The sequence below is a fragment of the Gadus morhua genome, chromosome 7, assembly GCF_902167405.1.
Source record: "Gadus morhua chromosome 7, gadMor3.0, whole genome shotgun sequence".
Lineage (NCBI taxonomy): Eukaryota > Metazoa > Chordata > Actinopteri > Gadiformes > Gadidae > Gadus > Gadus morhua.
This window is the reverse complement of record NC_044054.1, coordinates 6,605,651-6,632,120: the sequence shown is the minus strand read 5'-3', so window position 1 is coordinate 6,632,120 and position 26,470 is coordinate 6,605,651. Positions and strand designations below refer to the sequence as shown.

General features: G+C 42.9%; 1 protein-coding gene across 1 annotated transcript; it reads right to left on the bottom strand.

Moving 5' to 3' along the window:
• Positions 1-21,703: 21,703 nt before the first annotated feature.
• LOC115546450 (uncharacterized) lies at positions 21,704-25,998 on the bottom strand. Its single transcript, XM_030359933.1, has 11 exons — positions 25,599-25,998; positions 24,956-25,088; positions 24,586-24,823; positions 24,059-24,335; positions 23,792-23,969; positions 23,568-23,644; positions 23,289-23,469; positions 22,807-23,055; positions 22,481-22,652; positions 22,244-22,392; positions 21,704-22,103 (listed from the first exon to the last, which is right to left on the bottom strand). Exons 1-11 carry the CDS (start codon positions 25,893-25,895, stop codon positions 21,925-21,927), a joined length of 2,130 nt encoding a protein of 709 aa, XP_030215793.1. The 5' UTR covers positions 25,896-25,998; the 3' UTR covers positions 21,704-21,924.
• Between the last annotated feature and the right edge of the window lie 472 nt (positions 25,999-26,470).

Below are 26,470 nucleotides of genomic sequence, written 5' to 3'. Positions count from 1 at the left end.
ATCTAAAACACTTTATTTGAATGTAAAAATGAATGAATGAACTAGCTAGCAAAGTCAAAAGGTTACATAGGTGTCCAAGTAGATGCCTGAATAATTGGGAATTAGTAGCAAATGTAAGGGCGGCGCAACCAGTAAATCAGGTGGCGCAATCAGAAGAAATGTCTTTTCTTGATTAAATAAACATGTTCACCTGATATATACTATTGTATATTTTTAAAAATATTAATTAAATGTACATTAATAGTAACTATATACATTAAATATATTTATATTATTACATTTTTGAAATATCCTTTTCATAATTTTAGATGCCACTATCAAGCAAAGAAAAAGCAGCACGATACAGGTAGCACATTAAAAATGATCCAGCTGCAAGAAAAGATATCTTGCAAAAAGGAAAGAAAGGTAATACATGTAGATAAGCCACAGTTTTTGTGTAGTTGTTATTTTGTACAGCAGTCAGTCAGACTTAAAATTAGAACATTTCAGTTAACCTTAGTGTTTGTTTTTATAGTTATCAAAAGGGGAAGAGAGGGGAAATGTGTGAAGCCCCCAATCAGCCAGCTGTCCAAAGCAGAACAGGATAAAGTGAGGAAACAGTGGAAGGAAGATCAGAGAAAGAACAGGGAAAGGAAAAGGGCTATGGAGGAAATCTTGAATATTACACCAGAGTCACTGGATACAACTCCCATTTTAGTAGCACCTGAGTCAGTGGATCCATCACCAATAGCACAACTTCAGCCTGACCCCCCTAACATTAATGCAGAGAACATTTTAGATGATCAGCAACCAAGAGCATCTTCCACACCATTGAGAGCAAGCAGCTTTAGATGCCAAAGAGAGAGAGCAATGTTGCGCCGTGATATGAACAGGATGAAAAGGGAAATGGAAGCTGCCATTCAAGAAAAATAAAGATTTCGAAAAAGCCTAGAAAGATAAAGACAGAACAGAGCCAGGAGTCAGGAAAAAGATAAATTTACAACTCAAGGAAAAAGGGGTGCAAAAAAACTGGCTCTAGAAAGGAAAGAAACAGTTGTTGAGTTCCTCTGTCGTGATGAGAACAGTCGCTTGCTGCCAGGGAAAAAAGATACTGGGACAAAGAACAAAAACAAACAGCAGAGGCGTGTTCTTGTTAAACCCCTGGCGGAACTCCGTATCTCATATAATTCTGAAATGGAGAGGCAACGCATGCTCTCTTACAGACAATTTGTCAGATATTGTCCTTTCTATGTGACTCGGCCAAAAGCATCCGACAGGAACACATGTACCTGCATGGACCATGAAAATGTGAAACTCTTGTCTGAAAAACTGCAGCAGAAAGGTCTTCTGAAAACATCCAGTGTTTCTGAGCTGATGTCTGCAATTGTTTGCAATCCAGACAACAAGGCCTGTACAGAAGCTGTGCAAAATGCTGCTATAATGAGGTTGAAGTTTCACAACCCCAGACGGAGGAGATGGTGGTGTGGTCTCAGTGGGTGAGAAAACCGGTCACAGAGGAGAAAAGGACATTCACGAACTTTGTGAAGGAGACACAAAATGGTAAATCATCTGAAATGTTGGAACTTTTCAACCGAAAGCTTGATGGCCTTGCAAAGCACCATTTTAATTGGCTCCACCAGGCCAAAGAGTGCAGGGCATTAAAAGACAGCCTTAGAGATGATGAGATAGTTGTGCATATTGATTTTGTAGAAAATTTCAGTTGCAAACTCAACAGGGAAGTGCAGGCTTTCCACTTTTGAGGAAACAGAAGGCAGGCCACTGTGTTGCCTACTCCTCAGATGGAGTGCAATCCTTTGCCACTATCTCTGGGTCTCTCCGGCATGATCAGAGAACTATGTGGGCCCACCTTGAGCCTGTGACAATCGACAATATCGACAATCGGAACCCACGTCCTACTACTCTCCACGTGATGAGCGACGGACCGGTCACCCAGTACCGTAATAAAAAATAACTTTAACCTGCTGAGCACCATCCCCTTCCTTTCAGGATTCAAGCAGGTCACTTGGAACTTCTCTGAGAAGTCTCACAGGAAAGGTGCACCAGATAGGGTTGGGGGTGCTGTCAAAAGGATAGCTGACTCTTCTGTCAACATGGGAGTAGACATTCAAACCCCAGAGGAGTTCTACAGATTTTTGAAGGAGAGACGGGCATCAAGTAAAATTAAGTTTTTCTGGGTGTGTGAGGAGGACATCAGGAAGTATGATGAAGCTGTCCCTGAAGTTGTGCCCCTGGTAAAGGGAACTATGGGCATACACCAGATCCTGTCAACTGAACCAGGGACAATTCTGCATCGAGAGCTGTCCTGTTTCTGTAGCCGGCCTGACATCTGCCAATGCTACAAAACCACCATGATAAGCTTTCGAACGAGCAGTGCCAAGGCAAGTGTGAATATTCAACAGGGTCTTACTGGAAAATGTGTCTTAGTAAGGTATGAGGAACAGCCAATTGTGGGGCAGGTTCTTCAGGTGTTTGCTTTTGTCATGTAATGTTGCTCACACAATGTTCTTCCGGATCAGTTTAGTACAGTTTACTTAAATGGAATAAGCAGTTTTTATCCGTACCAATTAGTGCTTTATTCAAGCCTATCCAGTTTGTAATGAATATTAAGTGTTATTTTGTCATTTCGCCCAAACAATGTTGTTTCTGATCCGTTTAGTACGATTTTCTTAAATAGAATGGTAACAAGTTTTTATCTTTACCAATTAATACTTGAATAGACCCAAGACACCTGAGATTCTTTTATTCTGTGAAATAAAAATGAAATTATTCAACATATATGTTGTTATTGTGAATCGTGTCAGGCGGCGCAACCACATCATCAGGTGGTGCAACCAGGTAAAATTAGGGATGGGAATCGAGAACCGGTTCTTGTTCAGAACCGGTGCAGAGTCAACAGATTCCTTGGAATCATTAGCAAGCCTGCTTAACGATTCCGCTTATCGGTTCTGGTCGCGGCAAATGCGTCATGACGTCACACACACGCTGCTTTCTTTTGGTTCAGAACGCAGCAAATATGGCGCCGCCGAGGAAGAAGCGCATTGTGCATTCACACCAAACGCGACGGGGCGACAAGATCCCGTACAAAGTGAATGTAGAGACGCGTGTCGGGCGAATTTTTCGCGAGAGAAAACCGGCGACAAGTTTTGATTTGTCGCGCCACACTTTCGCCGTGCACAGGCGAGCGCGTTCACGAGGGTTTGTGCCGCGACAAATTCACTCGAGTTTAAATATTTCAACTTTGACGCAAATCTCGCGTGATGACAGCCAATCAGCATTCAACAGCGTGACCACTGAGTGACATGTGTAACGTAACAGCCAATCAGCGTTCAACCGTCAAACTCGGTGCAGTGCAGTCCTGGGTGAACTGCAGCATGGAGGAGAATGATTGTTGCCGTTTGCGACTCCCAGAGCTCTATATATAATAGTATATAATATAACATAATTGTATATATAATATCACGGCCAAAAGCTCTGTGCGCCTCTGGATGGCCGTAGCGTGGGGAGATCTCATAGGGATTGGGCTTCTCGGGGCTTGTTTACTGGGGTTGCTATGGTTTCCGTTTTCCTTTTTTTTTTTAAAGCTACTGAGACATTAATGTTTTGTGCAACAGTCGTGTTCCACATGATATTTTTGGTACTGCAACGTTCCTGTGAATTGAAAATGCATCTTGTACAACTGTACCATTTTTATTACACAGAAGCACTTTATTTTTAGCTAGCTTCTTAGAGTAGAAGTTGTGGTCCACACAGTGGAAAAGGCACTTTACTTAGGATTTAATAGGCAGCATGATTAGCTGCAATTTTTTTTTATAGACTTATTTGTTACTTTAGCAATATGTGATATTGCTTTTATGCAACAATTCCATCTAAGCATGGATAAATGTTTAAAACTTAATAAATGTGAAAAAGACACTTTAATGTCTCAATTTTTCATTCCGTCTTGCAAGGCAGACTGGAGCAGATCATGAGGATCCTTTGCACACCTATAGATTGAAGCAGAAATCATTATAAATCAAATCGTTTTGAATCAAATCGTATCGTGAGATAGTAAAAGATTCCCACCCCTACTAATAATCGGTATCGGTCCTGAAAAAACCATATCGGCCTATCTCTAATTGAAACACGTTTTCTCAACATGTTCTAGTATGCCCTGATCTGGCCTAGTCACCACAGCAGCTACTACAGAATGCGCGAGTGAATTTTACAGCTGGTCACGCATGCGTAGCCAGCAAATTTGCCCCCCGTTTTTTTTTTTTTTTTTTACACGTCAAACGTGGAAGGGGCGCATCAATGAATCCGGAATCTGTAGCAGGCCAATGAGTGTGAGAAAGATAGGGAATGGCCACTGTAAGTGGATAATGTGGAGGGGGAAGGTCATAGAGATTATCGAGCGCGGGAAACCGGCGCGGGTCTGTGAGAAGGGGAACGATCTCAACCTGCCACTCGAACAATGAGCAAGCGAACAATTGATTTGTTCTTCCGACCTGCGGCACTTGCGGCTAGTAGTATGCCAGTGCCACAGTCTACAGCAGGGGTCTCTAACGTGTCGCTCGCGAGCTACCAGTAGCTCGCCGCCCCTTTCCAAGTAGCTCGCCAATCAAAAGTCACAGTGGTCCCGCCCCCTCCAACACAAAATGATTATTTGCCAATTACCGTATTGGTCCGAATATAAGATTGCCTTTTATCCCCTCGAAATAGGTCCGAAAAAGTCGGGTCGTCTTATATTCGGGGTCTAGTATTCAGAGCGCAGCTTCTCTTCTTCGCCTCTCCCTTTAAATGTCAATACACATTCGCGGCCCCAAAAATGGTTCCGGGAAGAAGTAGTCCAGCGTCCTTGACAACCAGCCCGTTACCGGTGTTTATTATTATTGTCATTAATATAACACGCGTTTAATTCACTGTTTTTAATATTGTTATTTTAAAATAAAGTTATTTGTTCTGCAAATCTGGTCTGCAAATTTTTTTTTCTAAATGTTTGTGTTGAAAAACGGGGGGGGTCGTCTTATAATCAGGGTCGTCTTATATTCGGACCAATACGGTAGCCGTCAATCAAAAAGTTTCGCCGCTGTCAATCTTGATGAGTCAGTGGTGATGTGAGATGAGCAGGAGTTTACGATGGCGACAGGTGTCCAAACCAACAAGCAGATTAAAACGTACCATTTTCATCAAGAGTGGGAGACGGAATTTTGTTTTACAAATGTAAACGATAAGTGTGTGTGTCTGATCTGTCGGTCGGTAAAAGGTGTAATGTGGAGCACCATTTCACCAAAGTCCACGACAACTTTGCGCGGGACTTTCCTGCGGGTAGCAGTCTACGGAAAGACAAGATAACGGAGCTGAACGCTTCAACAGCAACAGTCTCTGTTCACCAAACCGGCGAAGAAGGCAAATTCAACAACAGAGGCTTCGTTTAAAGTGGCGCTCATTTTAGCGAAGCGCAAAAAGCCGTTCACCTATGGCGGGATCATGAAGGAAGCCAACGTTTCAGCCACCGCGGTGGTTGAAACGTTATTCCGCGACCATAAAATGTAGACGGAAATTTTGTCTGCTATTGCCGATGTACAGCTTGGTGGAGAGTGTCTGCGGACTAGGGCTGTCAAAATTGCTCAAAAATGACATTCGAATGTTCGTTTGGAAAAAAATCACGAATTCGAACTATTCGAATATCTGGTTGCCTATTTTACGCAGTTGCCGTCAATATGTCAATAATGCGACAAAACCATGGTTCAAATTAGTGGGATATATATATATCCTATAAACAGCCCAGTAACGTGGAGGCCTAATCATGAAAAGCCACAACTTTGTATCGCTTGCATTTCACAACCACACCTGCAAGCGCGCAAACTATAGTAATCTGAAGAAGACGCCCGCTTCTGAATGTTACAAAGTATGCTAGTGGTAACGTTCCTTGCTTTGCTTACCATTTATCAAGAAGGCCTATTAAAATCGATAAAGAAAAAAATGCATGTCGCCTACGTCTTCCACCATGCCAGCGAAAGGGCCAGCACTAAACACCGTTCGGATTCATGAAAAAAAAGCTGTCTCGGACTTTGCCGAGAACATTGCATTATAGCAGCTTTCACCAGCCAGACTACTAGCTCCCTGAGCTCTACTTCGGATGCTTATTGAATGGCATAGCCGAGCTGGAATACCTATATCCAAGTACGGAAACCCCGAGGGGATAAAATACATTCGCTCTTCACAATACTAGTCTGTTACACTTGTACCGCGGAAGTGTTTTTTCACATTAGAATATTATGAGGGACATCGCGAACAGACAGAGGCTCATTCACAAAGCAGATAGAGGCGCTTGTACCGCGGGAGTGTTTTTTCACATTCGAATATAAATTTTCACGTTCGAATTCGCGTTTTTGGATACATTTCGAACGAATATTCGAACTTCGAATATTCGTTGACAGCCCTACTGCGGACGCGGCAAAACAGCTGGAATCGGACATGAACAGGTGCAAATGGTTCTCTATTCAGTGCGATGAGTCTGTGGACTGCAGTGATACAGCCCAGATGGCCGTTTTCATTCGGATGGTGTTTGATGACTTTTCCACCAAAGAGGAGTTTTTGACCTTACTCCCATTGAAAACTACAACCAGGGGAGTTGACATTTATAATGCAGTAAAGGATTACTTTGTGGAAAAAAAGATCCCTATTGAAAAGCTGGTGTCTGTAACAACTGACGGAGCACCTGCAATGACCGGTCGTGACTCTGGATTTATTGCGCACTGCAAAGTGGACCCGGACTTTCCAAAGTTTTTGAACTATCATCATTCATCAACAGGCTATATGATCAAAAGTTATGGGATTTGACCATGTCCTGATGCCTGTTATCAGTAGGGCCCGACCGATGTATCGGCCTGCCGATTTAATCGGCCCATTATAGCCTTTTTGAAAATAATCGGCATCGGCCAAAAAGACGCAGATTACAACAGATTTTTTTTTTTATTATTATTTTTTTTTAAATGTTATTGCGCTTAGTATCCTGCAGATTGCGCTCCTACTCGCCTTGCTAACTAACAACTTTAAATGGAGTAAAATAGAGGAGATTGAATTTTACCGTACAACATGAAAGCACGCTCGCTCAGGCAGCTGGGCGCTCACCTCACCAATGTACACAAGACGCGTTGTTTGAGCATGTTGTGCCTGTTTTTCTTTAGGTCCCAGGCCATGTTCATTTGTTATACTGTAGACTCTAACGGTGAGACCATACTGCTCAGCACGCACGTGTTAGTCACTGCTCACGAGCGCAGCACATTGGGAGTTAGTTATTTATTTTACATTACACTCATTTTTGACTGTAAATGTATTCTAAAACACTCAAAGGTTCTGCATTCAATTCACATATTCGTCAAAAGTGTTTAAAGTATATTTAAGGTATCAAAAACTACGTTTTATATGCTTTTTTTTTTTTTTTTTAAAGAGCCCATGCCATTAAAATCACATTTTTCCTGTTTGTTAAATAACATAGGTCTGAATAAGTTTGTGAGCTGTGGTAAGTTTGAAATCTATGCAGTTTGTCTGCTGAATGCAATAGGCAATGAAAGGAAAAAGGCAGAAGAAATGAGCCAATCTGGATAAGGTGACACTGTGACGTAGCGTTGTCAAACTATTATTCATGGCCCTGCCCACTTGGTTGGTTCGTAACCACCCACAAGAATTCTGAAGGAGTCGTGATTGAGCTAGTGCTAAATGCTAATACGTGTATGGTAGTTGCTTAGTTCGTAGTAACAGGCTAGTTACAGAATTTTGAATGCAATGGCAGAACGACATCGAAGTACATGAACTGCGACATGCTGCCTGCCGCCGGTTGCCGCGGCGCGAGGCACCACCGCCGCGAAGCACCACCGCCCGGCAGCGGGCAGCCGGGCGGTGGTGCCTTGCGCCGGCAGCAGGCAGCAGGCAGCGCGCGGTTCTGTCTACTACAGATTGATGTGGAAGTGGAAGAACCAGAGACGTCGGAGAACCCGACGAAGTCCTTTGTGATTCATTATATCGTCTGGACGTGCACACAGCTTTTGGCCGTGATAATATGTATTATTTGATATAGATATCTATGTATTATATGATATTATTTAGATATAGAGCTCCAGGACTGTAACGCAAGTGTTGTACACTTCCTTGTTATTTGGATAACCGTTCTGCTGTTGGTGTGATGGCGCATAACACGTCGGACTCTCGTCTCTGGTATTTCTACAACGAGACTCGTAGTGGGGGTTATCTCAGCCATGGTTGAGAATGAATTGGGGGAAAGGAACATTGGCTTGGACTCCCTGAAGTAGGCATGAACCACAACATGGAGGAGAAAGGGATTGTTGACCGCGGTCGTCTCCCGACGGAGCCTCGCTGCCGATGGACCACCGCTTCAGGAGGCGGTGATTAGCGCTGACCGCTGCCGAGGCGGCGGGAAGCAGGGCTCAAGCGGGATACATTCGCGGCCAACAATCCCCTTCTCCTCCATGTCGTGGTTCATGTACTTCAGGGAGTCAAAGCCAAAGTTCCTTTCCCCCAATTCATTCTCAACCATGGCTGAGATAACCCCCACTACGAGTCTCGTTGTAGAAATACCAGAGACGAGAGTCCGACGTGTTGTTTAGATCCTAATAACAACTCCAGCAGCGTTACAGTCCTGGGGCTCTACATCTAAATAATATCATATAATACATAGATATCTATATCAAATAATACATATTATCACGGCCAAAACCTGTGTGCAGACGATATAATGAATCGCAAAGGACTTCGTCGGGTTCTCCGACGTCTCTGGTTCTTCCACTTCCACATCAATCTGAAGAAGACGCGTCGTTTGATCGTCTGGAGGCTCACACAGCTTTTGGCCGTGATAATATATATTATGATATAGATATCTATGCATAAAATGGGTTTCTAAGAGCCATTGCGATACATCCACCGTAAACAGAGCGCATGGTACCGTGGCTACAAGCTGCTCAGGGCCAGGTGATAATATATATTATAGATTATATGATATAGATATCTATGTATAATATGGGTTTATAAGAGCCATTGCGATACATCCACCGTAAACAGAGCGCATGCAGGGCCAGGTGATAATATACATCATACATTATATTATATTACATAGATATCTATGTATAATATGGGTTTCTACGAGCCATTGCGATACATCCACCGTCAACAGAGCGGCGAGCGCATGGTACTGTGGCTACAAGCTGCTCAGGGCCACACCCCCATCCCCCTCCTTGACCTGCCTTGACACGCCCACCGTAACCAGAGCGCATTGTACTGTGGCTACAAGCTGCTCAGGGCCACACCCCCACCCCCCTCCTTGACCTGCCTTGACACGCCCACCGAAACAGCGCGTTTGGGGGAAGCTCAATGTGCGACTGGTTTGGAGTGGCTGTAACTCTGCACCACGGCTGAATTTCGGGGACGTCTTTGAATACTGTGTTTGTAGCCCACTAATACCTATATTAAAGCATCCATAAATAGCATGGCATGGGATCTTTAATCGGCCGATTAAATCGTAATCGTAATTTTTCTCTGAAAAAAATCGGCATCGGCACTCAAAAATCAATATCGGTCGGGCCCTATTTTAAAGTAAACATAAATTAGTTTTGAACATAAATGTCATGGGTCGGGTCGGGAACCAATGGCTCGCGAGCATGTCCGGGTCATTGTAAAGGTGAATATTAGCAATTAGCAACAAAAACAATACAACACATTTATAAGATAGCCAACCAGTTTATCCGCTTCAACCCTTGTAACGGAAAAGAAGAAAAAAAGAATATGATTACCGTGCATTCCAGGCTGCGTGGACAGAGGAATTTGCATTTGTGGAGAGAGGAGGATCTGCGGTATGTCTAATATGCAATGATAAAATTGCATCAATGAGACGGTCAAATATAAAGCGGCACTTCGATACGCACCATGCTTCATTTGCATCGAAATATCCAGCGGGGGACAGCAGGAAACAGGCATGCGAGAAGCTACAGCGGAGAGTGCAGACGAGTCAGCAGCAACTACGTGTGTGGACCAAGCAAGGTGACGGTAATTCCGCTAGCTTTGCGGGTGCTTTGGCAATAGTAAGGAATGGAAAGCCATTCACAGATGGCGAGTATGCCAAAACATTCATGCTTGATGTGGCCAATGAACTGTTTGATGACTTCCCAAATAAAGACAAGATAATCAAACGAATAAAAGACATGCCCCCGTCAGCTAGAACCGTGCACGATCGTAGCATCATGATGGCAAATCAAGTCAAGGAAACACAAATTAAAGACATAAACGCCGGGGCATACTTTTCTCTTGCTCAGACGTTAGCCATCTATCTCAGTGCAGTATAATTGCCAGGTATGCTGCAGGTGACACACTGCGTGAGGAAAGCTTGGCTGTTTTGCCAATGAAAGGGACAACAAGAGGAGAGGATTTATTCACGGCTTTCATGGAGTTTGCTAAAGAAAAAAAACTACAGATGGATAAACTTATTTCTGTCTGTACTGATGGTGCGCCCTGTATGTTGGGGAAGAACAAAGGATTTGTGGCGCTTCTCCGTGAAAATGAAAAGAGAGCCATCCTGAGTTTTCATTGCATCCTGCACCAGGAGGCGCTTTGCGCTCAGACGTGTGCCAAGGAGCTTGGTGAGGTGATGTCGCTGGTCATTCAAGTGGTCAACTTTATTGTTGCCCGAGCTTTAAATGATCGCCAGTTTAAAGCTCTGTTAGAAGAAGTTGGGAATCATTATCCCGGTCTGATTTTACACAACAACGTGCGTTGGTTGTCAAGGGGGAAGGTGCTCAGCCGTTTTGCAGCTTGCCTGAGTCAAATCCGGACTTTTCTTGAAATGAAAGGCGTCAAGCATCCTGAGCTAGAGAACACTGGCTGGCTCCCGCAGTTTCACTATCTCGTGGACATAACTGGCCATCTGAACCAGCTCAATGTGAAAATGCAAGGTATTGGAAATACTATCTCATCCCTTCAACAGCAGTGTTTGCATTTGAAAGCAAGCTGGAAGTCTTTCTCAGGGACATTAAACAGGTCGTCTTCTGCACTTTGAAAGACTGCAACAATTTAGAGAAGCATGCTTAGCAAGTGACTCCACTCAACATCTGGATCTCCAGCAGCTAGCTGGCTTTACGTCCAATCTCCTGCAGTCATTCAAAGCACGTTTTGGGGAATTTCGTGTGCGCACTGGGCTTTTCAAGTTCATCACTCATCCACATGAGTGTGCAGTGGACAAAATCGATCTGACATGCATCCCCGGTGTCTCTATTGGAGACTTTGAGCTGGAAGTTGCGGACCTGAAGGCATCAGACATGTGGACGAGTAAGTTCAAGATACTTAATGGAGAGTTGGAAAGTCTTGCGCGACAGCGATCAGAGCTGGCGAGGGAACGCAAGTGGACAGAAATGAAAAATCTTCAACCTGAAGACCAGCTGATTCTTAAAACTTGGAACGAGCTTCCTGTGACATACCACAAAATGCAGCGTGTTACGGTACGGCCACACCAAACGCGTTACTCGCGTTAGGGGCGTCAAAATTCGGCATTTTTGCATAGGGAACCATTGTTATAGGCGCGTAGACGCGTTACATGCGATGAAGCGTCGCGTTAGGGGCATTACGCGCGTCAGACGCGCGTCAGACGCACGTAATTACGCACTTAAACGCAGTAACGCGCCCGGAGTTCAGAAATCTGAACTTTCAACGCTCCAACGCGTGACGCTTGGCCGCGATAGCCAATCAGCGTGGAGCTTGACCCGACGTCACTGGCAGAGAGTAGTGAGCTTGGACAGAAGCATACGGCCGACATCTTTCTTTATTCTGGGTGGAAATAGTAACATAGTTACGCTATTAAATGCGTTTATGGAAACATTTTTAGCGAGAAATGTGCATTTTACTTTCATAATGTTCGCTCGGTGAATGTGAAGGATGTTTGGTTTGATAGTTATGACGAAGAGGGAACGCTCCGTTCACTTGCATGGACAGAGTCTCTGGATGCTAAGCAACCTCAACGTCTTGGCGGACTATTTCTCTGCTGATCAACACTACGAATGCTGGAAACACACCATGTGAAGTTATTCAACCCGATTATTGTTATTTATATCAGAGATTATTTAATCAAACCCGATCTAAGCTCTATCACCCAAACACGGCGGCGTTTGGGTTTCCTACCTCGGCTCGGACTCCAGCGCAGCCACGGCCGACAACTATCTTTATTCTGGGTGGAAATAGTAACATAGTTACGCCATTAAATGCGTTTATGGAAACATTTTTAGCGAGAAATGTGCATTTTACTTTCATAATGTTCGCTCGGTGAATGTGAAGGATGTTTGGTTTGATAGTTATGACGGAGAGGGAACGCTCCGTTCACTTGCATGGACAGAGTCTCTGGATGCTAAGCAACCTCAACGTCTTGGCGGACTATTTCTCTGCTGATCAACACTACGAATGCTGGAAACACACCAGACACACCATGTGAAGTTATTTAACCCGATTATTGTTATTTATATCAGAGATTATTTAATCTAACCCGATCTAAACTCTATCACCCAAACACGGCGGCGATTGGGTTTCCTACCTCGGACTCCAGCGCAGCCACGGCCGACAACTATCTTTATTCTGGGTGGAAATAGTAACATAGTTACGCCATTAAATGCGTTTATGGAAACATTTTTAGCGAGAAATGTGCATTTTACTTTCATAATGTTCGCTCGGTTCATGTGAAGGACGTTTGGTTTGATAGTTATGACGGAGAGGGAACGCTCCGTTCACTTGCATGGACAGAGTCTCTGGATGCTAAGCAACCTCAACGTCTTGGCGGACTATTTCTCTGCTGATCAACACTACGAATGCTGGAAACACACCAGACACACCATGTGAAGTTATTTAACCCGTTTATTGTTATTTATATCAGAGATTATTTAATCTAACCCGATCTAAACTCTATCACCCAAACACGGCGGCGATTGGGTTTCCTACCTCGCACTCCAGCGCAGCCACGGCCGACAACTATCTTTATTCTGGGTGGAAATAGTAACATAGTTACGCCATTAAATGCGTTTATGGAAACATTTTTAGCGAGAAATGTGCATTTTACTTTCATAATGTTCGCTCGGTGAATGTGAAGGATGTTTGGTTTGATAGTTATGACGAAGAGGGAACGCTCCGTTCACTTGCATGGACATGGACTCATCTAGCTGCGTTGGCGCGTTGACGCGTTGAACCGAGTAACCACCACACAATGATCAAGCGTCAGGTTAGGCGCGTTACTCGCGTTATCCAACGTGAGTAACGCGTTTGGTGTGGCCGCACCGTTAGTATTGCCGTATTGACCATGTTTGGCTCTACATATGCATGTGAGCAGTCATTCTCGCATATGAGGAACATTAAGAGCAACCTACGCTCATGTTTAACTGATGGAAGCCTCAGCGCCTGCATGAAGCTCAACCTCACCACGCATGAACCAGACTACAAGGCCATCAGCAAAACCATGCAACACCAGAAGTCGCATTAAAAGTAAGACATATTTAATTTATTATATGTTAAAAATACAATATGGCTCTCAAATATTTGGGTTTCAAGGCTCTCCCAGTCAAAAAGGTTCCCGACCTCTGCTTTAGCCAGTGTTCAACCTGCTCTTCACCTGCTGGAGTGGCCAGGGTTCCAGAGAAAACACGTAAGCTGCGATAGCTTCCATTATCAATAGTGTGCTTTGTCTTATCGAGCAAATCACCAAGTGCATGCAGAATGGACTCAGTTTGGCTACTGGGGAAACTGGAGTAGGGGACATGCTCTGGGCTTTCTCCCCTGTCCTGTCCTCGGCCTGCTGTAGGGATGAGTCGGTCGCGACCGATTGGTTCACAACGAACAAATCCCGAAGGTGAACGACAAGAACTGGTTCCCCAATTTCAAGAGAACTGGTTCTTCAGACTTGCAAACTCCTCAGAGGAAAAAAGGTGACAGTGTCACGGGGGGATTTTTTTTGATTGTAATATACAAATGACACTAGTCTGAGCGTGACTTAACAAAACTCAGCATACTTTATCAAAAATGAATGTCAAAACATCCTTGAGGCTTATAAAAAATATTTTATTTACAACTGTCACAATTATTTTTCTTTGTCTCTTAGCCTGTGGGGTGTTCCACAAAGCCGGTTTTATCACATAACCGGGTAAGTTAACCCAGGGTTTGCTGTAACCCTAGGTTTTCCATTCCAAAAGGATCACGGTATGTTAGTTGCTATAGAAACATATGCTCTGAATCAAACCTGGTCGGAGCAGGTTTCGCGCAGGTTAAGTTTGAAACATAACCCGGTTTTGGGTATTTAAACCCGCGTTCACCGCAGATTTCATGTGTTCACAATGGCATGCCCTTTTGATGAGAGAACTGCCGATATCGGAGCGCAAATTATACGTGCAATCCACCGGGAGCGATTGATAAGACCACGGCTCGACATCTTGCCATATCAAATGACTTTTTGCTGGAGTGGAGAGATAGGCCTATAGATTCTCGCGCAAATCATTAATATATTTAAATAGCCTTACATAGCCAACACTACCAATCGAGGACCTGGCCTCAGTTCACTCCAGACTATTTGCGTAGCCCTCCGTTTTTTGCAAATGGTAGTTTTATCTAGGCTATAATGTTGGAGATGCTGAGCACATCTCAGTCCTATCAGATGACCCATCCAAGATTTGTATCGGCCTCCTATCATACAAAGAGCAATATTGTCTGAGTACTATGCCGAGAGGCACTTACAACACAAAGTATAAAATAGTCCTAACGGACTTGCATCCACTGGAGAATGCTTGATCGTTACACGCACTAATCCATCTTGATCTGTGAAGTTGATGAATAGTCACTTTTAGGTTTTCTACCCAGTTACCAAAAAAATAAACATTTGGAATAGTATGCGCTGTGGCAAGCACATGGTTTGCATGCGTTACTTCGAAGGCAAAAAAAATCTAAAATACAAGAAAACACAAAAACCTACATTCAACCAGTGGGGTATGGCCCCTGACTCTCTGAGGAGGTAAGTACCTCCAGGTACCACCTCCATGCCAGGGCGCCCTGAATTTATGTTTATTAACAGCTTCTCCACCGGGGTCAAGACAATTTGACGGCCAGATCCAGTCTGCCGACCGTCTGCCTTTTCACGATTGGCATAAAAAAATGGCTTATTTAAATTTATACCAATACGATGGTGGGAAAAGCTTACCAGTTTGTATGTTTTTTATACTTCATTTTTATACTTGATCCGCTAACCGCTTGGAAGCCATCGCAGTACATATTTTTTTAGAAGAAAGGGGTTATGTGGTAGGATCTTTAAGAATGCTTGACTGGGTTATTTATATATTCATGGCTCAAATATTAAGGATCATGCTTTTGACGTGTAACTAACGCATTTACGCGGTCAGCGATCCGCTGCCAGGCTTTGGTTCTCCGGGTTGCAGAGGCTTTAGCGTTCCCTTTTCTTGTGATAATGTCCTTCTCCTTGTCATAGCTCTACAGGAGAACCTGAAGTTCCATTTCATTTAAATAAGCGGCCCGTTTCACCATTTCGATCAGGGTTTCCATGATCCATACATCACGTCTTTTTAGGTTTGGCGTGGATGCGCACAACCCTGTGTTAACCAACCCCGAGTTGATTGAACTAATGCATAACCACTGCTGTGGAACCGAAAACTCTGGGTTAGTCGGCACAGGGTAAATCAACCTAGAGTTCAGCGTTAACTCAGTGTTTGTTAAACCTCCGTTCGTGGGACACCCCTCTGGACGAGTGTTTAGCAAGCTCTCTTGCGTTGTTTGGCCGCATGCATGCGCATTTGGATGCGGATGCGCATGCGCGGTAGCCAGGCGACCGTCTCATCCAATGGCGAGCTCAGTTGGCGCTGTGTGCTTCAAGATTCAGATTGGCCCAGAGAAATGTCAATTATAAGAAAGATTCTGAAGCAAGTGCTGAGATTCCGATTGGCCCAGAGAAAATGTCAATTATAAGAAAGATTCTGAAGCAAGTGCTGAGATTCCGATTGGCCCAGAGAAAGTCAATTATAAGAATGATCCAATAATTTTTCGCAATTCTGGACTCCCCCCCCCTCAAAAACAAAACTCTCCGTCTCTACACGATTCACGTGAATGACCAAATTGACGAAGAAAACGGCGATTGTCGGTTCTTTGATTCTTTTTTTTTAACATAAACCAAAAATATGGTCACGTAAATATAATATACAAACGAACAGAGCTTCGTCTCCCTGCAATCTTATATTGATTGAGTCTACAACGTTCTCAAAGATTCAGCCAATGAGAGGTAGCAATGGTGTTGCCATGGCACCTGGGTAAACAAATGACAAGGTGGTACCGTCGAATTTGCGCGCTTTCTCTGTCTGACGTATCTTGGGTCATGCCATTCAACGTTTTCCGAAAATAGACTTACCCTCCATCTGTTTATTGGATAAACGCATTTCCCAATCCCAGGAGTCTTTGCTCCATTCTACGTCAATTCAAGAACAAACAAAGAAATGAAACTGCAGTTCGTATTTTTTATTTATGACCATGAAAGTTCTGTAATGCCTGAATAATTAAATGTAAAGTAAAAAAATTATAAATATAAAACCATGAATGACATAGAGTAAGCAGGTGGTATAAATATTGGTGGGACGTTGGGCTATACAATATACTATATCTTGTGGATTTTCACGGAGGGCAGAGCTTAGAAGTCGTTTAATTTATGCTCAGGGCCTTCTCGCGGGGGGGGGGGGAAGAAGACACCTGTGAGATTCCCTGTCAAATGACGTAACGAACAAATCAAAACGAACAAATCAAACGAACAAATCTTTAAGTGAACTGAACTGAAAGAACTGATTACCGGAAAATAATCATTTTGCCCATCCCTAGCCTGCTGTGCTCCGGCAAACAACTCACTGAAGTTATCTACCGGTGCATGTAGCAGCCCTGTACAGTGCGACAGTTTTGATCGCATTTGCTATTAAAATATAGAACGTGCAAAGATAAATTCAAGTCCACTCGCACCGGTGCGAAAGGGTGAGAAGGACCCGTGCCGAAAAAAATAGGTCTTTCTGTACGGTTTTCAATGGCACTGCTAAGCGCGAGTGTGTGGGACCATGATGGGAGCGATGCATGTAGGGAAATGTATTTCGAATTATAGGCTTGCCAGTTCCGCTCAACTACTAAAAAACTACATTTCCCGAACATTCACACGTTGAGGAAGAGGCTTTGTAACGGTCGCGGGAAATTCACTTTCTAACCAAAACAAAAAAAATGAAAAGGTATTTCTCGGTTTTCGGAAGATCATCAAATAAAGATGGAAACTTGGAGAAAAATCCACGCATGGAGGAGCTTGACTCGGAGACCACAAATACGGAACCGGCACCTTCGGACGAAGCCGACTCCGTCTCGGCCAAAAAGTACAGGTTTAACCCCCAGTGGTTAAAAACTTTCGATTGGCTGGTCTACGACCAATCCAAGAAATCCATGTTTTGTAAGTATTGCCTCGAGGCAGGGGAAAGGACATCTGGGAAGACACCCTACATTACAGGGAACACTATTTTCAAGAGGGACAATGTCACTAAGCACAACGTGTCAAAGCAACACATCGCTTGCCGGGAGGCTTTTTTGGCAAAAACCCAGGTTAACCGTGCTGGTTCGATCACCGCTGCTGTGAGCAAACAAAACCAAATCATGAACATAATCAGGGGAATCAAAATTAAAAATTAATGTTGAGTACTGCATCGCCAAGGATGAGCTCCCGTTCACTAAATTGGGTCCATTAATTCTACTACATAAAAAGAATGGTGTACAAATAAATCCAACGTACGACAATCATGTGCTTTGCGCTGAAATGATAGGACAGATAGCGGACGACATGAAAAGAGAACTCGGGGCCAAACTAAGAGACACAAATTACCTTTCAATCATGATCGACGGGGACACGGACATATCCACCACAGAATGTGAGATTGTGTACGTCAGACACAGTCAGCTTGAGGATGGGAAGCCGGTGAACAAGCTTGTTGGACAGCAAGCGGTTCAGCACGCTAATGCAACTGGTAAGTGAATTAATTTCCGCAAAATTATGATGCGTTCTCCTTCTTTGTTTCATTAGCCTACTTAAATAAATTCCAAAGTTGTCATATCATAATTCTTGTTTAATGTGAGGTACACAGGTACACTTCCTGTGTAAAACTGTCACATTAACAGTAGCATTATTTGTATTCGTTATTTTTCTCCATTAAAAAGATTTTTTTATGTTCATTAAATTATTAAAGGTGTACTGGAAGCAACCAAAGCAGCATTTGACCAGCAGGGTGCAGACACCAATGGCTGGCTGAACAAACGTATTGGTTTCGGCGCTGATGGGGCGTCAGTCAATATGGGGCATCGCGGAGGAGTTATTTCTCTTTTAAAAGGAGAAATTGGGGATCCTGTGATTCCCTTTCACTGTATGCCTCACAGGTAGGTCTATTTAACATTATTTTATGGATCCTGCTTTCCCATATCTTTTCTTTTAAGCCTTTCTCCTTCCAATTCATTTTTAGATTGGAGCTTGCAATCCTCACCCTCCAGAAGAAGGAGCCCATGGTGGCAAAGGTATATGACCTCCTGCACCTGGTGTGGAAAACATACCACTTTAACCCCAAGTCACGGAGGGAGCTGCAGGCCTTGGGAGAAGAGCTTGGGATGAACGTGTGTAGCCCATCGAGTGTGAAAGGAACACGCTGGGTTCCACACGTTCAGCGAGCCCTGCATGTACTTCTCAAGCAATCTAAGCTGGGGGATCTTGCAGTGGACAGTGGACAGTATGCTGCCACCTTGGAGCACATGGACCACCTTGCTGTGGCAGCTAACAGTCCTGATGTGCAAGGCAGGGCAAGAAAGGTAACCTATCATATTTTCTTTTTTGTGTTATAAAAACGGTGTATTGAATTATTGTTAATAATAATGATAATTCTGAATTTTCTGCTTGTTCTTTATATCAAGAATGAGATGGAGTGCAGGCTTTTGTTCCTTCAGCGATTTTTTGGCAGACATGTTCTATGAGCTAGGAAGTCTGAGTTTAATCCTTCAAAGCAACGACCTGATTCTCCCAAAGGCTACATCTGAGCTGAAAAGAACAGTGTCTGCTCTGGAGAACATGAAGTTGAGGCCAAAGCATGGTGGCATGCTACAGAAGTTCATGGGGTGTATTCAGGAGTAGAGCTGTGTTGAAAAAATCGATTTTCCGATTTTTAATCGATTCGCATATTAATGCCCGATTATCGATTTGTACGTCCAAAGATCGATTTTTTTTATTTAATATAAATTAATATTTTTTTTTTTTTTGAATTTTATAAATTACAAATTTATATTTTATGTGGTTTTAGTGTGGTTTTAGAACAGATTTGAACATGCTCATATAGACGCCATTCAGTGCTTTTACAGTTTAAAATGTTCTCTTCTTATGTTCGCACTTTAAAGAAAAATGCTCAACGTTTACATTTTATACTTCCAGTTTCAGTACTTCTCAGTTTATTAAGTGTGAGCAGTTTTAAAATAAAAATGCTTTTGGTAGCAACCGCTTTTGGGTGAATTCTTAATTATTTTCAAGCATAATAATAATGCACTGGTTAGTGTCCCAGTAGGAATCCACTCTTGCAGATATAGTCACCAGAATGATGTCCTCCATTTATTGTCCTGAATTATCCTTCTTGAAGGTAGATTGACCCTTAACCTTTTCATCAGTAACTACCAATACTTGTAAGATTTTCTGTTTAATATTGATATAATACTAGTTTTAATATGTTGCTTCTCTACACAGTCATGAAGTGAAGGAAACTGTTAAAATACATTTTTCATTTTTAATAACATTAACCCCCGGATCGAATCGAAATCGGATCGAAAATCAGATCAAAATCGGATCAAATCTGAGAAAATCGGAAAAAATCGCTCAACTTAAAAATCGGAATCGAATCGATTCTTGAAATTTGAATCGAAACCCAGCTCTATTCAGGAGACAGTCAAATTTCAGGTTAGTTATGAAGGAATATAATTCTAACAAAAATACAATGCTAATCTAAAATAATTATTGGTTTGTTACTCAAGTGACTAATAGATGCCACCATTTTTTTTATTCCTTGATGTCAACTGTAAACTTGCTGATGTGACAGTAAACTTGAAGTTGGAAGTTAGTTTGCTTCAGTAATTAATTAATATTTTCTTTTTCACCGTTTTATTGTCAATAGGCAAACATCTTCAGGGTTTGGAGTTGAAAGGAAAAGTGTTTGGTGCAAACCCTGCCACACTTAATCATGCTGCTTTAAACAGCAAGCACATCACAGCAGCTGTGGATCTAGCAGTTGAAGCACTCAAGTCTCGCTTCATCAGTTTGCTCAGTGACACTAAAGATGGGGCTCCAAGTGCAGTACAGTGCTTCAGGGTGTTTAACCATGATGCTTGGCCTGAGACAAACAGTCAGCTGCTGGACTACGGCATTGAAGAGATCACTATCCTCCTGAATCATTTTGATGTCACCCTTAAAGGTCCCATGACATGCTATTTTATGTATTCTTCAATATAGGTATTAGTGGGCAACTAACACAGTATTCAAAGACGTTCCCGAAATTCAGCCGTGGTGCAGAGTTACAGCCACTCCGAGCCAGTCGCACATTGAGCTTCCCCCAAATGCGCTGTTTCGGTGGGCGTGTCAAGGAGGAGGGTGGGGGTGTGGCCCTGAGCAGGGTGGGGGTGTGGCCCTGAGCAGCTTGCAGCCACGTGCGTTCTGTTTACATCGCAATGGCTCGTAGAAACCCAGTCGTTCAAGCCTTTCAGTTTGACCCAGAATCGGATCCGGATTACGAATCACCTGAAGAAGTTGGTTCTCAGCGGCTACAGCAGGACGTCTCTGAATGGTAATTGAAAATATTGTCTGGATACGGTACTTTAGTTGGTTTGTTTATGTATGCGGTTAGTTATTATCATGTGCTAACGCTAGCCTACGTTGTTGGCTTTCAAAGTTGCTGATTTGCTATCGTTACAACGTTATATTAGTATCTATATCAGTCATCTTTGTAGTTTAGAGAAGTCACTGGCTCATTTAATGGGTTAATTTCAACCTATATTGAAGTCATGTTACACATAACCCATGATTTACTCGTGAAGATTTACGTCTCACATCAGCTTGTCCACTGTCATATGTATAGCTATAGACACTAACCAGAGCCACTATAGTCAGACCTCTGCCATTATTACATCTACCTATATTTTATGGATAGGTGCCGTTGTGGAAAATGTGCGACCATGCCCACAGAAGAGGAGAATATTTGCTGCATGGAGATACCGCAGGTGGCACTCTCCACTAAATTGGAAAGTACTTTGTCTCTTCATTTGATACATAATGCATAAAAATAAAACTTACCCTTTCAAATTCTAATTAGGTTACTAGAAGACTACGGGAGGTCGAACTACATCCAACGTGTATGGTTGACCATCCTGGATTGGAGCCGGTCTGCCTAAATGTTTACTCTATTCAGAATGCCAGCCAAATATATAGAGCCGACTATGGTCCTCTAAATTTGAGAAGAATACACAAGTAAGTTATGCATTGTTACAGAATTTAATAAAATAAATGAAGTTGTTCTCAATCTTGTGCCTAATTTTGTGAAGATGTATTTATATCCGAGCTAAAAAAAACTACTTAAATAGTTACAGAACAAACCAGCCATAGGAGCATAGTAATATTTATTTTCATAACAAAGCAATGATAAATCTGCAAGACTTATTCTCTGAATCAATTGTTCAGTCGCTACAGGTATCTCTCCTATCGTTCCTTTGTGAGCTGGTGCTGGGGCCACCTGGGACGCCGTATCCGGGTTGTCATTCCAGCTTGTGTGGTCCTGCGTATCCGCTCCGAGTTTCCTGCTGAGGAAGGCCACTATGTTGGTTTTAAACATCCCCCCGTTTGAACCTTGACACAAGGCTGCTGATGACCGCCTCCTTGTCAGGCTTCTCATACTGTGCCGTTAGGGGCTCTGGAACAGGGATCTCCAACAGGGCCTCGGTGTATGGCGTAGGGTTGGGAAAGACTTCCTCAAAAATTACATCCATGATTTCATGAACGTAACCTGTATCGTAAAACATGTTTTCTTTACAAATTGGTTGGGTCTTGTGTTACTGTGTTTTTGTATTTATTTGATTTTTCATCAAGAGAAAAACATTTTAGAAATCCAAAATGTGTGTCGTTTGAATTTATTTGAACCCTTACCAAAGGTCTGCTGTGTTTTTTGTGGTTTAGCTCTGCACTCTCCCTTCCTAGCCTTTGCAAAGGACATTTTATAAATCGGTACTCCTTCCTTTGTTTCGGCCTGTGGTCGGTCCACATTGTGATTTGAATGCATAGCAGCCAGGTAGAGTCTGGAAGTACAAGACAAAACATGTTAATATTGACAGATATTTTAGGCTGCAATTCCAAAAAGTATTTAGTAAACAAACTTTCTTTAACCTGCACAGCATTCCAATAAAGGGAAAGACAACATTTTTGGGGGCAAAACGAAGAATAACCGCATGGAAAGCCTCCAAAGATGAAGTTTGGTGGTGGGGGCTCAGTTTTGCAACATCCTTCAGCGCCCTTTTATTGGTCAGCAACTTCTCCAACTTGGAGAAAGTTGGAGTTGCTGCAGACAATAAGAAAATATGATATTAGAAAACCATTACCCATACAGTAAAGAATACTACAACCATGTCCTCTGGTAAATTTCTGAAAGCCACTAAATAACTGTAGTTGTATGTTCACTGTTTTGACATTTAGCCTGTATATTGGTGAAATACCTGCTTGAAGCCATTTACTCCGGTCACTTGTCTGGCGGATCGCATGCTCGCACTTGGGGTAAAGAGGATCTTCATGTACATGGACATCTCGAACATGGTTCAGGATCGCGGTCCACTTTGCGATTCTCTCTGGCCCGGAGGTTGAGCCTGCTGCAGTCCAGTATATGTGGTTGTTGATGCTCTTCATCCACTTCTTGAGTTTCTCACCGTCTTTCTGCTTACTGATTGCCAACAGCTTCTTTGAAATACCTACAATGAGAGCAAAGTACTTTCCACTTAGTTGAGATACTCATAAACTGAGTGATTACTCGATTGTAGCATTTGATAATTTCAAAGCATTTCTTACCATTTACTCAGTGTTACAATTTTAAAATGAAGGACCACCAAATGGGAGCTTTGCGCAAGCTTCAAAACATCAGGTCCTTCTCACCAAAAGGATATCACTAACAAATCAAAGAAAGGAAAAGGCTGGAGAAACATACCTTTTGCAAAGTGCCAGACATCATAGTAATGGGTTATGTTTCTCTCCCTGAGGAACTTCTGTACTTGAGGATGACGATCAGTGACAATGCAGTCAAGGTGGACGCCACGCGACTCCAGTAAGGCTAGACTCCTCTTCAGTCCCTCCTTCTCCATATGGGTGCTACCACCAACTTCGTTGCTCTGTTAACACAGAAAAAATATATATTAATAGAATATGCATGTTAGACTTTGAAATTACAACCAATAACCCCTTTACAATATCCATTTTGACAACTCACCTGGACCAACTGAATGTCCACAATGGTGTTAGTATGGAGATCCATCATTGTGTAACTCCCATACTTTGCAGAGTGACCTATTTTGGTTCAAATAGGGAAATTAGTGTAGTAATCACCCTCCAATACTTTGGTATTATGTCTGACTTTATTTAGGTCACTTCTTTTAACTTCAAACCATATTGAACACTTGTATAAAATGCACTATTTCAGTTAGGTATCAATACCTGGAGAGTCAGCTCTCATGTCACCACCAAGTATCACCATTTCCTCTTGACTTAGCCGCTGCAGATTCAAATCATTTAGGACTTTCCACTGGTGAATAACTGCTGGTTCAATGAAACTTTTGGCATGGCGGCGAAATGTTTCATACCGAAACAACTGTAGCTTCATTGCCTTGAAGACCTTTTGGTGTGGGGGGATAAATAATACATGTAATTAGATCTATATTGAAGCAATTCACAGTCACACATTTACAGTTCCACATCATTTACCTTTTCGATTTTTAGGAAAGATGCACCACTCAGGTACACAGCGGCAGAAAGGTGCAGATTTCCAGCTGGCATGCTCCCAAGGATAGGCTGGCTATTCCAGCGCCTTCCGAATGTGCAATGGGGGCACTGCTGCTTCACAGACAGGAATGTCCCCAGCCTTTGGGTTGTAACTTCACATGCCCTCGTGCAGACTGGACATGCATTAAACAATTCCATGATGCAGCTCTCGTACACCATGTATTTCTTGCCGTTGGGTGTTGCAGTGGATGAATCTTCTCTATATCAAACCACAAACAAAGGGAAACGCTTTGTGTTAAACTGATTGAGCTTTCACCTGGACTGTACCTTAAACCATCACCCTGTTTTCAGCTAGTTTAATTATTTGCATGCACATAATCCTGAAGGTAATGCTATAAACAACAACAGCCTCACCGAGATTAATACTTTATGTTTAGAATGCCATACAATTTATAGAAATTATGAAAGTTCTCAAGAGCCACACATATATCTTCACCTCAGTAACTTACGACTTTAGTGTAGAGTCTAACAATGCTGTGATGGAGTCAGAAGGATCATAAGTGGAATCCGTTCCATTAGAAGCTTCCAATAAAGAGCTGACCTCCAATGGATTGTCCTCCATCTCTTCCTCAAGGTCTACCCGAGGTCTTTTGGATGGTCTTCTTATTGGTGTCGATGACAGGCACAAAGGGTCTGCATTCGATGTGCCAACACCGAAATCCTTGCAGAACACAGTTGCCTGGACACCTGTGCAAACAATGAATTTTACTAAGGCAAGTCTAATGAAAAAACACATAATGCAAGCAAAGAGAAATGCCAGAATAAAGAACACTAGTAACTACATCAAAAGTAAATGTACTCAAGGTGGAAAGTAGATACCTTCACTTTTAATGTGGGTCTGCAAAGTCCTAAAGGATAGCTGTGTGCCTTCAGTACGCGTTTTCAAATGGTCCGTCTGGCATGCAACATCCCTTGAGAGAGGCAGCTGAATGTAAACAGTCGATGTGCTGGCCTGTGTAGAGGAAACAAGATCCAATTAGTACTCGATTTATTAACCTGCTAACAACCCATTGATTTGAAACTGGCGTGAAGGGGAGAACATGAGTGGGCCTATGCATTTATGAAAATACCAACATTGCATTGCATTGCTGATACCTAAGTTACCAGCTCCATTGCCGAGGAAATAGTCCCTCAAAATGCGATGATTCATGCGATGGAAGGTTACTTTTATTTCTAACTTTATTCATTTATGCCTGTTGCCGTGCGGTAGCCTAGCACGAGCGAACTAGAAGGACTGAATGAAATGTGTTGAAAACTGTCTCCAATGATATAGAACACCAAGGCTAACTTGGGAATCAGGCCCTGTGTCTCACGCTAGAACTACTGCGTCACTTAGCTGTTAAAAGACAGCTGTATTAGTTTGTAGTAAAGTGAGCATTAGCTAAAGCCACATTCTAAGGGGAACAAGCAAGGTAATCATACACAGTAAAGCCAGAACATGATACAGCGTTAGTGTACTTACTTGTCCGCGGTTTGTAGCTGAGGCAAGGAGAGTTGGTACTGATCCAGGCTTCATTTTCAGAAGTTCAGCAAATCCAGCTTTGTATTGTCCCAAGTTGATGAAGCAGTCGTCGGTGAAATGTTTGGCGCACACAAACACACATTTCGGAATTCGTATCGGCGCATTTCCAGCGAAAACAAAATGAACCCACTGGTTCCTCAGAGACTCGGATGAAGGAGCTGCAAATGTAGGCCTACTTAGTTTGTCACTTTGACATCCGAACACTGAGCACCTGCCATTCAATTGTTTGGGAGCCATGATATCTCTACACTCCAGGCAAAGACAGCGTGGCGATGATATGGTCTCTAGCTCATTGTCTCATTGGCGGGCCAACGTCTCTGGGCGGGCCAGGCAGAGTAAGGGGAGGAGCTGAGATTCCTCATGACGTCATGAGCACAGATTTCCAAATCAGCGCGCTTGAGCCTCCGTTTTTTCAAAGGCGAGCAGAACAGCTAGTGCTCGTTTTACTCCAAACGCAAGTTTTAGCCACTGGGGGACCATAGGCAGGCTAGGGGAACTCATATTTATGTTAGAAAACCTCATAAATTGAGATTTTCATGTCATGGGACCTTTAAGAAGTGAGTTCATTGACTTAGGCTCAAATAGTGAAAAGAGGTGTTTGTTACAAAAACTGTACATCTCCTTGTATTACAACAGCTGAACCTCTTTCTTATCATTTCCTGTAGGGGAGGTTGCGACTTCAACAAAGTCCAGGATGAGTGGCAGGCACTGAAGGTCCTTCTTGCCAACACCTTCAGTGACAAAAGTTACCTAGCCCTGTGGCAGACACTCCTTACCAAAGAGCCATACAATCATGACTTTGAAGTATGTCA

Excerpts from the sequence above, each read along its gene's own strand:
- LOC115546450 (XM_030359933.1), bottom strand. The coding sequence starts at position 25,895 with ATGGCTCCCAAACAATTGAATGGCAGGTGCTCAGTGTTCGGATGTCAA. Across the intron at positions 23,970-24,058 it reads CTTTCCTAAAAATCGAAAAG|GTCTTCAAGGCAATGAAGCT; the intron begins GTAAATGATGTG and ends CCACACCAAAAG. Across the intron at positions 23,645-23,791 it reads CATGAGAGCTGACTCTCCAG|GTCACTCTGCAAAGTATGGG; the intron begins GTATTGATACCT and ends GAACCAAAATAG.